General features: G+C 29.4%; 2 protein-coding genes across 2 annotated transcripts; both read right to left on the bottom strand.

The window, feature by feature from the left end:
* Window positions 1–1,223: 1,223 nt before the first annotated feature.
* On the bottom strand, window positions 1,224–1,967 carry LOC112795385 (receptor-like protein EIX2). The gene has a single exon (XM_025837316.1). The coding sequence runs from the start codon at window positions 1,965–1,967 to the stop codon at window positions 1,224–1,226; it is 744 nt and encodes a 247-aa protein (XP_025693101.1).
* A 1,707-nt stretch (window positions 1,968–3,674) lies between these two features.
* Window positions 3,675–8,217, bottom strand: LOC112795386 (receptor-like protein EIX1). Its single transcript, XM_029298016.2, has 2 exons — window positions 4,852–8,217; window positions 3,675–4,038 (listed from the first exon to the last, which is right to left on the bottom strand). Exon 1 carries the CDS (start codon window positions 8,073–8,075, stop codon window positions 4,854–4,856), a length of 3,222 nt encoding a protein of 1,073 aa, XP_029153849.1. The 5' UTR covers window positions 8,076–8,217; the 3' UTR covers window positions 3,675–4,038; window positions 4,852–4,853.
* Window positions 8,218–15,776: the final 7,559 nt, after the last annotated feature.

A 15,776-nucleotide genomic window follows, 5' to 3' on the forward strand; every position in this document is an offset into this window, starting at 1 on the left:
ATAGAAAACACAATTTCGGAGTTAATATTTAACGTGGTCCTGGAATTTGAGATTGGATTTAAATTAATCTTTAAAATTATAATTGAGTTAATTTGAACTCCAAAATTTATCATAATAACTTGTATTAGCCCTAAATTGATTTTTATGAACGACATGCTGATTTTACACATTAACTTATTAAGATTTGGACTCCTCACTCACATTTTCACCCACATTTTCTGTGATTAAAATTTACTAGACCTACTAAAAGTTTGACTGACTTTTTAATATTTCTCACAAAAACAACAATAACAAGTTTAATTTGAAAATTTTGGGGTTTTAGGAGTAGCAGTCAAACTTCTGGAAGCTCCAAATTACAATAAGTTAATGTACCAAATCAATACGCTACTTATGGAGATCAGCTCAAGGATTAATGTGAGTTAGGATTATAAATTTTGGGTGTCTAATTTGAGTATATTAAAATTTTAAGAATCAAATTAAGTCCAACTTCAAATTTCAGAAATTAAATTGAGTATTAACTCACTACTAACGCTTTCATAACAACACCTAAATCATCCATGAAAATAAATCACAGCAACAAAACAAGGCCAAGTTTCAAAGAATCCTCTTCCACACTCCATCCTGCAGCTACAACAGACAACCTAAACAGGGCTAAAATATGCAAACACAACACTATCACTTCATTTTGTTGATCTCCTTCCAAATAGGATACACAAGAAGATCTGGTTGTATCATAAGCAAACCTCTTTTTTTAACATATGATGTTGTCTACTCTTTTACCTAAAATATATAACAAAGTTACACATCAGGTAATATTCAAAATGTACACAAGTGACAAAAAGCAGAACATATTTAAGTAACATACAATGCAAACCATATCTGATATACATTATCTTTCAGTTTAACACAAGAACAACTTCACATTGTTATTACGATTTTATGGACGACCAACACTAATCCTAACTGAATCTACATTATCATAATTCTCATGAACCAGAAGAACAACACTATTAATAATTGCTAAAACAATGCATATTTGTTCAACTTACATCTTATCTTACAATGAATAATCTCAAAATATATGATGCCTGGATCTGGATGGATATATTATGCTTACACTAATTGCTCCATAAATAGCTAATTAAGAGAATCATGTAAGCAGTTCTACAGATACTAATACACAAAAATGGAGGGGTTACATACCTGTATACTTAAGATCTGAGTCATTTTAATTTAGCCATCTTAATTGCAGCAAATACATAAAGCTTGTCATATATATCATTAAGGAACTTGAAATAAGCATATCTCCAAGATTTCTTCAAAATCAATGAGCAGGAAACTCCCCAAAATCCCATAATAAATCCAATTGCCAAAGCAATGTAAAACCCCCCAGTAAAAAATTGTTCTTTGTGATCATCATTTCCATCAACTTGATTCTGAGTAGGAATGAGACAGGTTCTGTTGAGAGGAGCACCACATAATTTTGGATTTCCTATATAAGCAGATGCATCTCTAGTTTGAAGTTGGGTACCGAGTGGAATTTGGCCTGATAAATCATTATATGATAGATCAAGAACACTGAGACGATCTAGCTGAGACAGTTGTGAAGGAATCCTTCCAGACAATTGATTTCTAGATAGATCCAGAAAATCCAACGATTTCAATTGTCCAACACCTTGAAGAATATTACCAACTAACTTATTCCTCGAAATGTTAAGAGAAACTAAATCAACAAGACTCATCATCTCACTTGGAAACTCCCCATTGAATCTGTTACTTGATAAATCAATGCTTCTCAATAGTCCTAATGTATTTCTGTATTTTGACATTTTTCCTTTCCATATAAGTGAAGCTCTATCAGCATTAACTCCAAAGCTGGTAATGCCATCAAAATCATCATAATATGCATCATAAGCATAGAAAATATCAACCTTTGAATTTGTGCATGAAGAACACAATAAAGACATAATAATGAAATGCCATAGCAAACCTTGTTATTCATGGTAATTGTGTAGCAAATGAAAGAGGAATGATTATTTACAAGAGCAAAGGTCAGTCATATATTAAGCTTAAACTAGCAACTTATGTGTCAAAGTCTAGTCCAAAATTGAAGACATGAAGAATGGAGTTGAATTGATCAACACGGTTTAACTAATAGATATTAATTACGTGGACCAAGTAACTAGTGCACTAGTGCATATGAAAGAAGTTGATCAGCGCGTTTTAATTAAGACTACTAGATTAAGGCTTAATTTGGTAAAACTTTTACTTTTTAAAAGTAGCTTATAAAAGTTAACTTTTAAAATATGGCTTTTTAAAAGTTGTAGCATTTATGTTTGGTAAATCAAATCAAAAACAACTTTTAATAAACATAAGCAACATCAATTGTGTTTGGTAAAATAGCTTTTAAAATTTAAAAATACTATAATAGACATAAATGCAAACATTAAATTTGAAAATTAGTTAACATATGAGGTTATATTAGACTTTTAAATTTTGAAAAGTACAAGCCAACTTTGAAAAGCTCTATCCTAGGTGCTTTCAAAAGTACCCCGATCTTTTAAAAGCTGCAAGCACAAGCACATGATCTTTTTGATTTACCAAACACAAAATGAGGAGCTTGAGCTTTTAAAAAGCACAAGCACATCTTCAAAAAGCTTTACCAAACCAAGCCTAAGGCGTAGTTTGATAAAGCTTTTACTTTTCAAAAGTAGTTTATAAAAGCTAACTTTTAAAAGATGACTTTAGTATTTATGTTTGGTAAATGAAATTAAAAATAGCTTTCAATAAACACAAGCAACATCAATTGCGTTTAGTAAAATAACTTTTAAAATTTAAAAATACTATAATAGACATAAATGCAAGCATTAAATTTGAAAATTAGTTAACATATGAGGTTATATTAGACTTTTAAATTTTAAAAAGCATAAACCAACTTTAAAAAGTTTCTTGTTAGGTGCTTTCAAAAGCACCCCTAACTTTTAAAAGCTGCAAGCACAAGCACTTGGGCTTTTTAATTTACCAAACGCAAAATGAGGTGCTTGTGGCACAAGCACCTCTCCAAAAAGTTTTACCAAATCAACCCTAAGACCTGCTATATATTGAAAGCTAAATCAATTATATTGTATAGTATAAATTTAAAATATTATATTAAGAATAAATTACATAATATATAAATTAATATTGAATTTGAAAGTTAATTTAAAAAAAATATTATACAAAATTTTTATTTGGAAATTTATATATAATTTAATATGATTATTTAAAAAAATACAAAAAAATGCAGTTTTAATGTAGATAATAATTATATGAAACCGTTACTTTTTAAGTTTTGACTAATGATATGTGTTAAATTTAATTAATTAAGAAGTTTAAAATTTTTCACACCTTCCAATGAAGTAACTGATTTGATAATAGTGTTAACAATGGCCTTTACTTCCACGGTGCACTTTAAGATTCTATCAAATTATTCTAGAAATTAATTTTTTTTTTCTTTAGGTAAGTTTACAAATTTCAAATTGGTTAGTAGTTAATATATTTACTTTTAAATTTTCAATTTTTAAGTAGACCAATCCTTTAGTGGTAATGACATTATAGTCCATTATAAAAAAATATATTGTAATTCAGCATATATATTTGGTAAGCATCAAGCATGAACTGAACAAAAACAGAACTATTCCAAGTCCACAAGCACTTCCATAATAACTAACACTTAATATCGTCCCTGAAAATAAATTACAGCAATAAAACAAGGTTAAGTTTGACAATCACACTCATATAACAAATACTATGCAATATAGGTGAAATGTGCAAAAGCATCCTCTTCCACACTCCACCCTGCAGCTACAGCAGTAAACCTAAACAGGGCTAAAATATGCAAACATAATACTTATTATATTAACAAACTTTTTTCTTATATTAACTGCATCACTAAATGTTATTGGTCTCCTTTCAAATGGATACACATGCATAAAGATTCTGGCTGTATCACAAACAAAGTTCTATCTTTTCAACATAAGATACTGTCTACTCTTTTGCCTGAAACATATGACATATAAAAGTGTTAAAGAGCAGAAATATATATTTAAGTAACATAAAACCATATTCCATATACATATATACGTATATTATTAACACAAGAACAAGTTCACATGCTTACAATTGTATATGTAAGAATGTATATATATAAAGCCTAAATATATAATAAATAAAAGGGCCGTGTGATGAACATGCGTGTATAAAAAGTGAAAAACATGAATAATATTTTATTCATGACACTAAGTCACGCAGCAATAAAATATATAAAACCAAGCTTCACACCCATATAAATATCCAATTCAGGAAATATAAACAGAGTGATCTGAAAAAGCATCCTCTCCAAACTTCATCAATATATGCACCTACAAATCTACAACACATGTAAATACTTAGCAAACATGATACTTATTCTCAATAACTGAATTATGCACTTATCTCACTTCAAATAGATAACTATGAAGATCTACCTTGCATCACACGAATTCATGATCAGTAAAATTTATCATTTGCAGTAATGGCAACAGGTAGCACATATTCAGAGTAACAAAAACGCTAACCATATTATATACGTAAGCTACTGTTTTAGCTAGGGATTAATCAACTAAGCTATGTTTTAACCATTAAAAAAAATAATAATAAACTGTTTAGCGTGTCCAATTTAAAATTTCAACTATAAAGAAGTACATTTTAACAATTTAGTATTTTGTTTCATTTACATAGAGCAGATATTAATTTTTTTGATATACCAATATTATGAGTATAACAACTATATCAACAATAATAAAAACTAGGAGAAATGGAAACGGTGCATACCTTCATTTTTGAGATATGATCCTTTTCAGCTTGGCCACCTTGATCGCTGTAAATACATAGAGCTTGTCATAGACATCACTCAACAACTTGAAATAAGCATATCTCCAAGATTGCTTTAAAATCAATGAGAAGCAAACTCCCCAAAATGCCATAACAAATCCAGCAGCCATAGCAATGTAGAACCCCTCGTTTACAAATTGTTCATCATCACCATCAGCATCATGTTCACTGATCTGGTGACCATGTATGGGACAAGTTTTGTTGAGGGGAGCACCACAAAGTTTTGGATTTCCTGCATAAGCAGATGCATCCCTAGTTTGAAGTTGCGTTCCAAGTGGGATTTCTCCGGATAAATCATTGTATGACAAGTCGAGAACACTGAGACGATCTATCTGAGCAAGTTGTGAAGGAATTGTTCCTGACAAATGATTTCTGGATAGATCAAGAGAATCTAATGATTTCAGTTGTCCAATAGTTGGAGGGATGAGTCCACTAAAAAAGTTTCTTGAAAGATTTAAAGAAACCAAGCCAATAAGACTCATCACCTCAGTTGGTATTTCCCCTGTCAACCTGTTGCTGGAGAAATCAATACTTCTCAACAATCCCAGGGTGCTTCCATATTTTGACATTTTTCCTTTCCATATCAGTGATGTGCTATCATTATAAATTACATGACGTTCATATAGAGAGTCAGAGTCTTGAACCTTACTCACAATGGTCTCATTATAATGATAGTCATCGGTAATGGTTGCATTTGAATTTGTTTGAGTGGCCATAACAAAAAGATTACTTATGCATTTAGGTATATTGCCAGAGAGAATATTGAGCGAGAGGTCCAAGACATGGAGTTCATGAAGATTGCACATGCTTAATGGAATGTTACCATGAAAATGATTTGAATGTAAGCTAAGTACAAGTAGCTTTGGAATATTATCTCCAATCCAGCTTGGTATTGCTCCTGACAACTTATTACCTGCAACATCAAAAACTTGTAGTTGTGTGCAATTATGCAAGGATGATGGTATCTTTCCTGAAAAATCATTGCCTTCAAAGTGTATTGACTGGATATTTCTTAAGGATCCCAGAGATTTTGGCATATTTCCATAAAACTGATTATTGGATAAATCTAGGACGACCAATAACTCAAAACCCCTCCAACAATCCGAAAGTTCTCCTCTAAGGTTGTTGTTTGACAAATCCATAAATCCCATGGATTCGGTCGAGTTTGCGCATAAAAGAGGATTTGCAATTGAAAATCTGTTATTGGACAAAAATATATGTGAAGCAGTTGAAAGGAACGCTGGAATTGGGCCTTCAAATAAATTGAAGCTCAAATCAATTGAAAGACGATATTCAATAGCTGGTAGATTTGGGTCTTCAATTTTTCCTCGAAAACGGTTGTGAGAAATATTGAAATAAAACATATGAGGAAGGGGTTCCCAAAACCAATTAGGAACAGTGCTAGAAATTCCAGCACAGGAGATATCCAAATACTCAATCTTCGTTTGGGTATGAAGCCATGTTGGAAAGTTAGGTCCCAACTTGCAAGAGGCCAAATAAATGATAGTTAAATTGAAAGGGGGAATCCAATCGACGCTAACATTAAAAGCCAATGCATTATGAGACAAATCCAAAGTGTCAAGATTGGAAAGTCTTGAGAAATGAGCTTCAGTTATCAAACCTGTCAGGAAGTTATTTCCAAGGCTTAGCTCAGTTAAGTTGGATAGTTGTCCAATACCTTCATGTATGCTTCCATTTAATCTGTTGTTACCAAGTCGTAACTGTTCCAAAGATTGAAGCTGAGAGAGGTCAGGCACCATCCCCGTAATTTCATTCCATCCCATATCCAAGATTCGCAAGGGTTTTTGAGCACAACGAGAATACTCTCGAATATATTCATGGAACTCCCCTGTCAAGTTGTTGTTGGATAGGTCAAGGTATGCCAAATTACAACTATGAAACAAGGATAGAGGTATTTGGCCTTTGAGCTCATTATTTGCAATATTTAACTCCTCAAGGGAGCTCAACTTGTCCCATAATGTTTCTGGAATGGTTCCTGTTAAACCATTATGATTCATTCTGAGAGTAACAAGGCTACGAGTGGAATTCATTAACCATGGGAATATGAAGGATGCGTCCCTTAGAGAGTTGTAAGAGATATCCACATATGAGAGAGAAGTGGAGAAATTAGCAGGGGATGCAAGTGATGAAGTGGGCATGGAATCAACAAGATTGCAACCATTCAAGTCTAAATATTGAAGATGAGAAAGGCTACTCACTTGTTGTTGCCAATTGCTGGCACCACTGAGATTCACCCTACCAAGCGAAAGATAGCTCAGGATTGAAAGTTCAGGTAGCCATTGTAAATCAGAACTTACTGACATGGTATTGTCCCAGGAATCAAGGTCAAGATACTGCAAAGGGGAAATATTTTTGAATTGACTAGGAATGGTTCCGGTGAATGCATTTGCACTTAGATCAAGATGTTCCAAGGATAAGAGATTTCCAAGCTGAGGAGGCATTGTTCCGTTAAGTTCATTATGACTAAGATCCAAATATGTCAAGGATGACATATTTGTGACTTGAAGAGGAAATCCTCCAACCAGATAATTGAAACTAAGATCAAGATACACTAAATGGGATAGATTTGAGAACTGAGAAGGGATTTGTTGCGGATCTTCAAAATGATTCGCTCTAAGATCAACATACTCGAGGAAGAGAAGATTTCCCAGTTGAGGGGGTATTTTTCCAGCGAAGGAACAAAAAGAGAGATCGAGGTGTGTTAAAATGGTTAAAGAGCCAATGAAAGGAGGGATGGATGTGGTGAGAGTAAAAGAATTACCACTAAGGTCCAAATACTTCAAATGATATAACTCACTGAGTGATGGGCTTATTATGGATCGAAGAGTGTAATCATCAGCATGAAGATCAAGCATCACAACGTGGCCTGTGTGGTTGCTGCACTTGACGCCTTCCCAGTTGCAACACTCCTTCTGGTGGTCCCCATCTCCCCATGAAGACAGCCAATCATCATCATCCGTGACATTGAAGCCACGTTTGAGAGAAAGCAGAGCCTGCCGTTCACTCTCAATGCACTTCACGCGTGGCACCACCACTGCACTGCTGGTCCATGCATGTAGCTGCACCATCAACACCGCATAAACTACACCATTCATCATCATCACTCCAACCACACAATATTTCAAGTTAAGTTGTTCTATCATATCATGTGTGTGTTCAACAAGCTAAGGACATAGTACCAATTTATAACCAACTGATTCAAATTATATTTCTCACTCAACAATCAACATATTCGTGTGGAAGGGGAGATACATAACTTGTCATGTGTGGGCCAAATGCTTCCACTACTCACTCAACTTAGTCTATGCTATTCACTTAACAAGTCTACTTAATATATTTATATTCATGACTCACGTGACTCATGACTTGAACTATTGACTTAACAAGTCTACTTATTATATTCATCACACTACCAATTATTTATTGTTAGTTTTTTCTTAAATATTTATTATGAATAAAAAAATCAATAATATTACGTGATAATATATAAGAGATACTTTCGCTTGCTTATTACTCCAATTTCAATTTGAGTGCTTTAATTAGAGAATTCCACTGATGAAATCAAATTTCAAAAAGGCTTTCCTAGTTTGATGTACGTTGCATTATATGAGAGGCTCAACAGTCAACACCAAACATATATTCCCATAGTAATGTTTGGGTAAGCGTACAAGTGAATGATTATAAATATTTGTAAAATACCATTTATATTTATATACATACTCTAGGAGTATTAGGAGATCAGCAAATTTTGTAATTTATAACCATTAATTAATTATTATTGGTGTTTTTAATGCTGTGAGATTTCATTGAACTAGAATGAGATCCGCGCAATGCGCAGATGGTAAATTAATGATAGTATATAATAAATATTAAAAATGACTATATTTTGTAGAATTAAATTAAATATGTGTAAACTAAAAGTTAAATTTAAAAGGTGTTTTATTTAAATAATTTGTAGTACAAAAGATTTAGATGTTGGAGTTGTACAAAGTGACATTTTTATTTGGTAGTTTGATTTTTGCATTTGTTTTAGTTGATAAATTTAGTCTTCTTATGTGGCGCTTCCTCATTTTTCTTTATTAGTTATTGTTAGAATTGTTGCTTTCTTCTTTCTGTTGAGATTCTTGTGAAGGCATGTTCTTTATGAATTGTTGAGTTGTATGCACTTTTTATTTTGTTGTTTGTTCCATCTTTGCATGTATGTTTTTCTTCCGAAGACGTGTCTTGAATTTGTATAGTTTTCTTTCTTCTTAATCTCTTGATGTAGCTTTTCAATGACATCTACAATAAAAAGAACAAAAATGTGTAGATTTTTTTTTTGAATAAGTTATTTTTAATAAGAATAATTGAAATAGTATAAAATAAAATTACCTGTTAGTATTTTTCTTTGACCCACTCTGTCAAATAATATCTCAAGTGATGCAAATTCAAAATAGTCTTGAATAATGTTCAAAATTGAATCTTTAATTTCTTTCACAACAATTATGAGTAAAAAGTTTGCCTTCATTATACCTTTAATTGGCCTAAACAAATCATTTGTATCTTCTATTTTTAAATTTTTGATAGTATAGACTTTTTCTTCCTTGCAGTGTTAGTAAATCATAGTTCATAATTAGTTAAAAAAAATAATGAATAGCATATTAAAAGAAGTAAATTTTAACATATTAAAATACAATTATATATAAAGTATTATAAAATAATATAAAAAGTATAAAAAGTAAAAATAATTAAAGTATTTTTTTCGTAAATTTAATTTAAAAATATAATAAATATGTTTGTTTTGTACCTTTTCATCTAATATAATCATCTCTAAGTAAAGAGATTCTTCTTCATTTGTGGGTGTTAATATTTCCCATAGATAAACCACGCAAACTTTGATAAACTAATTGTCTTTTTGTTTGGTGATATTGTTCAAAGAATGATGCTCCATTGAGTAAGTTTGAGATGTTGTGTAGTTCAGAAATAAATTTTTGGTGCTAAATTTGATGTCATTTGAAGGAATAGTGATAACTGATAAGAGACTTATATAAATAATTCAAATAGTATGAAATTTGAATATTTGTAACGTAAAATTTATTATTATTATTAATATTATTATTACATTTGTAATATGAATGTTTATTATATTTAATGAATTATTTATAGAAATTAATAAATTAATTTTTGGAGTTATAAATTTATTGTATTGTTTATAACGGTAAGATATAATAAATATATGGATATGGATTCAATGTCTTTGTAGGTTACAAATTTGATTACAAATTTTTGTATATATATATATATATATATATATATATATATATATATATATATATATATATATATATATATTGCTGATTTGAAAATAATAGTTAATTTGGCAAAAACTGAGTGATTGATTCTAATATTTTGCCAAGTGAGCGATGTTGTTGGCATGACAATAGTAGAAAAAAAAATGTTTTAAAAGTAATGTGGGTAAACTTATGTATCTACTTTTATATATTAAGAATAGATAGATGGTGTGTGATTATTCACTTTTCTTTTGATGATTAAATACTAGTCAGATTTTAATAAAGGTGCTGGCTCTCTAGACTTTTTCTACTCTCAAATATATAAATATTATTTTTTAAAAATGCTATTCGTATACCAACATCAGTTACTGTTAAGTCTAGTTTGATTTTGGGTTAATTTATGATGACAACATTTATTTAGGTTGAAAACCCAATATTATTTAATGTGTGCTTCATTGTGGCAGACCCATTAATTAGTTTTTCACAGCCCAAGGCTAGCATATACTTCAGCTATGTAAAAGAGCCAATGCCCCTCATAGCACCGTTCAACAATTGAATGAATATGTTTTGCCAAATGTTATAAGGGGACAGCTATATCAAGCAAGGACAGGTGTGCTTCTGTAAAAGCAAAAAAGGACACTAGAACACCCATTAACCTAAGGATATCAGATGAGCAATATTTGGTTTGTGGTTAAGTAAAACACAAACTTGCATAGAGCAGCAGCAAGAAAAAGCAGCAAGAAAATGGAGCAGAAAGAAAAAAGAGAGCACACATTCAGAGCACTATCTCAAACATGGAGTTGGAATCTTTTTCTTCTACTAAAGCTTAATTTCTGATCTTTGTGTTATGACTGTCTTGTGACATTTTTTGTTTTGAAAAGGCAAATATTGAGAGGTTGAAAAGCCAAGAGAGAAAAGACATGAGTGATGCAGAATAGCCACTGATTTCTGATGTATTGAGTTGTTGAACTAGGATTAGTTTCCCTTGTCTAGTTGGGTTAGCACTGGGTGAAGTCTGAATCTGTTAGATTCTCCTTCCTAGTTGGGATAGCACTATGGGAAGCTAAGCTTTGGTGAAGAAAGCTTAGGGTAGATACTAGTTGAATTAGGGAGTAATTCAATAGCATTGGTGTATATAATCTATGAATGATTAATGAAAATTCCACCATGGTTTGTGGTGGAGATTGGATGTAGGATTTATTGCATAAAGAATCCAAACCAGGATACATGCTGGTCTTCATCTTCTCTTCCCTACTCTTTACTGGTTTTGCGTATGAGATAAAATGAAATAATCTCCTGCAATTCGAACTACTGCTAAAACAGAGTTTGAAACTTTAAGTTTTAAGCTAACTTGATTCAACTACCCTCCCTTCTCAAGTTCAACTAGAACCATAAGTTACTAATATATTTATGTATAAATACATGTGTGGTTGAATTTATTTTTAATGTATATTTATATTCTAATATTATTTTATATTGTGATTTCGTGCATTTTGGACAAGAAAAATTGGCTTCCTTATCCCTTTCAATGAGTTGTGCATTTTTGTGGATATTTCAAACTAGGGTAGCGAATAAATTAAATGAGAGAATTTAAAGTTAAAGTTGACACAACGATCGTGCATTTTGGACAAACACTCGTGACATTCATCTCCACTAATTTTATGTCAATTTTCTCGTCTATACATATGCTCAAGTTTTTTCTAACCCTTGCTTTCGTAAAATTTTTATTTATTAAAAGTAATTTATAAAAGCTATATTTATTAGTAAATTAAATTAAAAAAAATTTAATAAACACAAATAACCATAATTACGTGTTGAATTAGAAAATATGGTGGATAAAAAAAATTATATTTAGTAAAATAATTTTTAAAATTTAAAAATATAATACTAGACATAAATATAAAAGTTAAATTTAAAAATTAATTTATATTAATTATATTAAATTTTTTAATTTTAATAAACACAGGTCAACTTTAAAATTTTTTACCTTAAATACTTTTTAAAACGTCTTCATTTTTTAAAAATTGTAAGTATAAACACACAAGTTTTTTTATTTACCAAATAAAAAATGAGATATTTATTCTATTGAAAAGTACAAATTCTTTCTCAAAAAATTTTAACAAAATCTAATGGTACGTGTTTCAAATATTCGTGATATAAATAGATCAAGTATTATTTAAAAGTTATTAGTTTATATTTTTAGAATGTTCAATTTAGTTTAATGTATTTTGATTTTATTTATTTAGTTACTAAATTGGACTTTATGTTATGGGCTTGGGATTTTCTTTATTTTAACCTAATAAAAGGTTATAAATACCTCATAAATTATTGTAGTCGTCATTCAGTGATTAGATGTTTGCAAGTTGCAACCCCCCTTCCTCTTGGTTCCGTGATGAAACCATGGTGTAAACAAGTGAGTGAATCCCTTCAATTCAATTCTCAAACTATGGCTTAGACAAGTTAAGTTGAGGAGTTCCTTTAGTAAAAAGTAGAGTGATTTTTTTTGTATTCAATTTTAATTTTAATTTATCTTTTTTATTCGGTTTGAATTCTTATCTTTTAAAAAGTAGAGTGTAGTGTTGTAAGAACCGGACCAAACCAGTCGATTCGACCGAAAAATCGATGAACCGAATTCTCAATTGGTTCGGTCCAGTGATATGATGGTTTAAGGATTAGAATTGGTAAAAATAGCTCAAAATCGGTGAGAATCGGTAGAAATCCGATCCAACTGAACCACTCTAGAGAAAATTCTAAAATTATTGAAGATGTAATTTAAACCTAGATCCTTTTTGTTATTGTATGCTCCCCTTGCTACTAAGCTATGTTATTCCCTGTTATTTTACATGCTAATTATTACTTATATAGTAAAAAACATACAATAATTTTGTTAATATTATTTTAATTTTATACTCACTTATATTTAAATTTTTTTATTATTCATAATTATTAATATAAATGTTATTAAACATATATAAATAAAAATATCAAATATTTTTATTAATTACAATATGATTATTCTTTTTATGATTATATGATATTTATTAAATATTATTTTTCAATAAAAATAATATAATAAATATAAACTAATTAGTTAGTTATTGAAATAAAAAATAGTTACTTTAATATAAAAATAAAATTAAATGATTTTTATTATAAAAAAATACTAAAATTTTATATACTTATTTAATGATAACTGGATTATAACTTGTTGATTATAATTTATTGAAATTTGATTATTTTTAAAAATATTAGTCAAGGTATCTATTTTAAATTTTAACTTTATACTTTTAACTATTTTATATTTTCTATTTACGTAGGACCAGTTCTATCAATTCAATCAGTAACTTATCAATTGAACCAATAAACCAATAAATCAGTAGGCTAATCGGTTCGACCACTAATTCAGTTCTTACAATTATAGTAGTATGGCATTATCATCTCTCTATTAACAAAATATAAATTGTTCAAAGGACAAAACATTGATATATAAATAATAAAGAAAATATATATATAACTAATAAACACAATTAAACCAAAAGTAAAAAAAAAAAAACACTTAAAAAATAAAGCATCCTCTTCGTCGCTTGGTCGAGCTTTTTTCAAGCCCTTGTTTCTACTTCAGCCTACTGTTATCAGCACGCTTCGATCTCTATTTTGGCTGAGTTTTTGTCAGTGCTCAGCCCTCATCTGAGCTTCATCTCCCTCATCTGAAATTCTGAATCTCTGTTTTGTTCATTATTTTTTTTAAGTAATTTCTTGCTTATCTCTGTTTTGAGTTTTTTTAGGTTTCTTGAATCAATTTAATTTAGTTTGTTTGTTCATTATCAATGATTTAATTGTGGATTGATTTTTATTACTGATGATGAGTAATGAACATTATTGAGTTGTTTCTGTTATGAGTAATAATTTTTTTAGATTTCTCCGTTACGGGTAATTTAGATTATTTTGTTTACAGTAATTATAGAACTGTTTTTGTTGTTCAAATGTATTTTTTTATTTAATTGTTCAGTATTATATTTATGATTGTTGTTGATTGTTACTGTTTGTTTTTTATGGTTTTTATTGTTGATGTTTGTTCACTGCTATATTTATTCTTATTGTTCTTGATTGTTACTATTTTTTTATTGTATTGTTTATTTGCTGTGTTGCTGTTTTTCATGTTATTTTTGAATGATTATTTAATTTCTGGCTCTTATATATTTAGTAGCTCTGGAGATGTTAATTGCTAGCATCCTAAAATCTTAAAGCAAGAAGCAATGTTTCGAACCTGATAGTTGTGAGCCAACCATAGAAGGAGTTTTACCGACAAATAATATCTATTCATTTTTTATTAGGATTGTTCTTAGAATCGTTGATATTCTACTATTTTAGTTGCTTTCTACCAAAACTTTGGATTCTCACATGCATGATTCTTGTTTCTCAGGGTAACTACTTTTACATACTCAGGAAGTATGATCATGATCGCGACAAGACTGGTTTTAGGTTCAGCTTCTTAGCTCCTTCACGAGGCCAGAGATTCTATCTTGTTTCTTCAATGTAATCTTTACTTCATATGAACAGTTTGTATTTTTATTTTTCCCCTCTACTCATACAATGTCAGAAGAGGGCACTGCTCTATGATGCTTTGGAAATATTTTTGAAGGATTGGTTTTGCAGTTATAGTATCCCCTTTATGATTCATAATATAAGCTAAGTTCATTGTACGGCAAATGTGTATTAAGATTGGCATATTTTGTTCTTGGACTTGATTGTCATTTCATATTTCATAAATTTTAGAAGTATATTTTTTTATGAATTTACACGACTTAATTTATGAATTTTTATCATTATCTGAAAACACATCTGATTGGATATTTAGAAAATATTTAATATTATTAATGTATTAATTATTAAATAAATATTTTCTGTAATTTTATATTATAGCAATAAATATGTTCTATCATTTTTATTGTGTTGATGATTTATTGATTTATTAATTATTTTTTATTGCGTTGATTGTGTTGATGAGAGTTATTTTATAATTATTTATTATTTTATTCTAAAACGATTTTTTTAATTAAATTATGATTAAATTGATTAGACCAATAAATTAATAAATTAATGACTAAAATAATTTGATAACCGATTCAATTCTCATATCACTTATGAAATCAAATTTCATAAAAGCTTTTCTAGTTTGATGTACGTTGCATTATATATTTATATGAGAGACTCAACCGTCAACACCAAACATATATTCTTAGAGCAATGTTTGGGTAAGCGTACAAGTGAATGATTATAAATTAAATATTTTTAAAATATTATTTATATTTATATACATATTCTCAAATATATAAATATTATTTTTTAAAAATATTATTCGTATATCAAAATCAATTAATAATGTATTTGTATATAAATATATGTATGATTGAATTTATTTTTAATGTGTATTTATATTTTAATATATATTTTATGCTAGTGATTGATTTTAATAATTAATTTTGAAAAAATATTCAATTTGGTTCCTGAAGTTACACTTGAATTTCAATTTAGTTCTTAAAGTTTCAATTGACTCAATTTAGTCTCTAAACT

The sequence above is a fragment of the Arachis hypogaea genome, chromosome 4 (assembly GCF_003086295.3).
Source record: "Arachis hypogaea cultivar Tifrunner chromosome 4, arahy.Tifrunner.gnm2.J5K5, whole genome shotgun sequence".
Classification (NCBI taxonomy): Eukaryota; Viridiplantae; Streptophyta; class Magnoliopsida; order Fabales; family Fabaceae; genus Arachis; species Arachis hypogaea.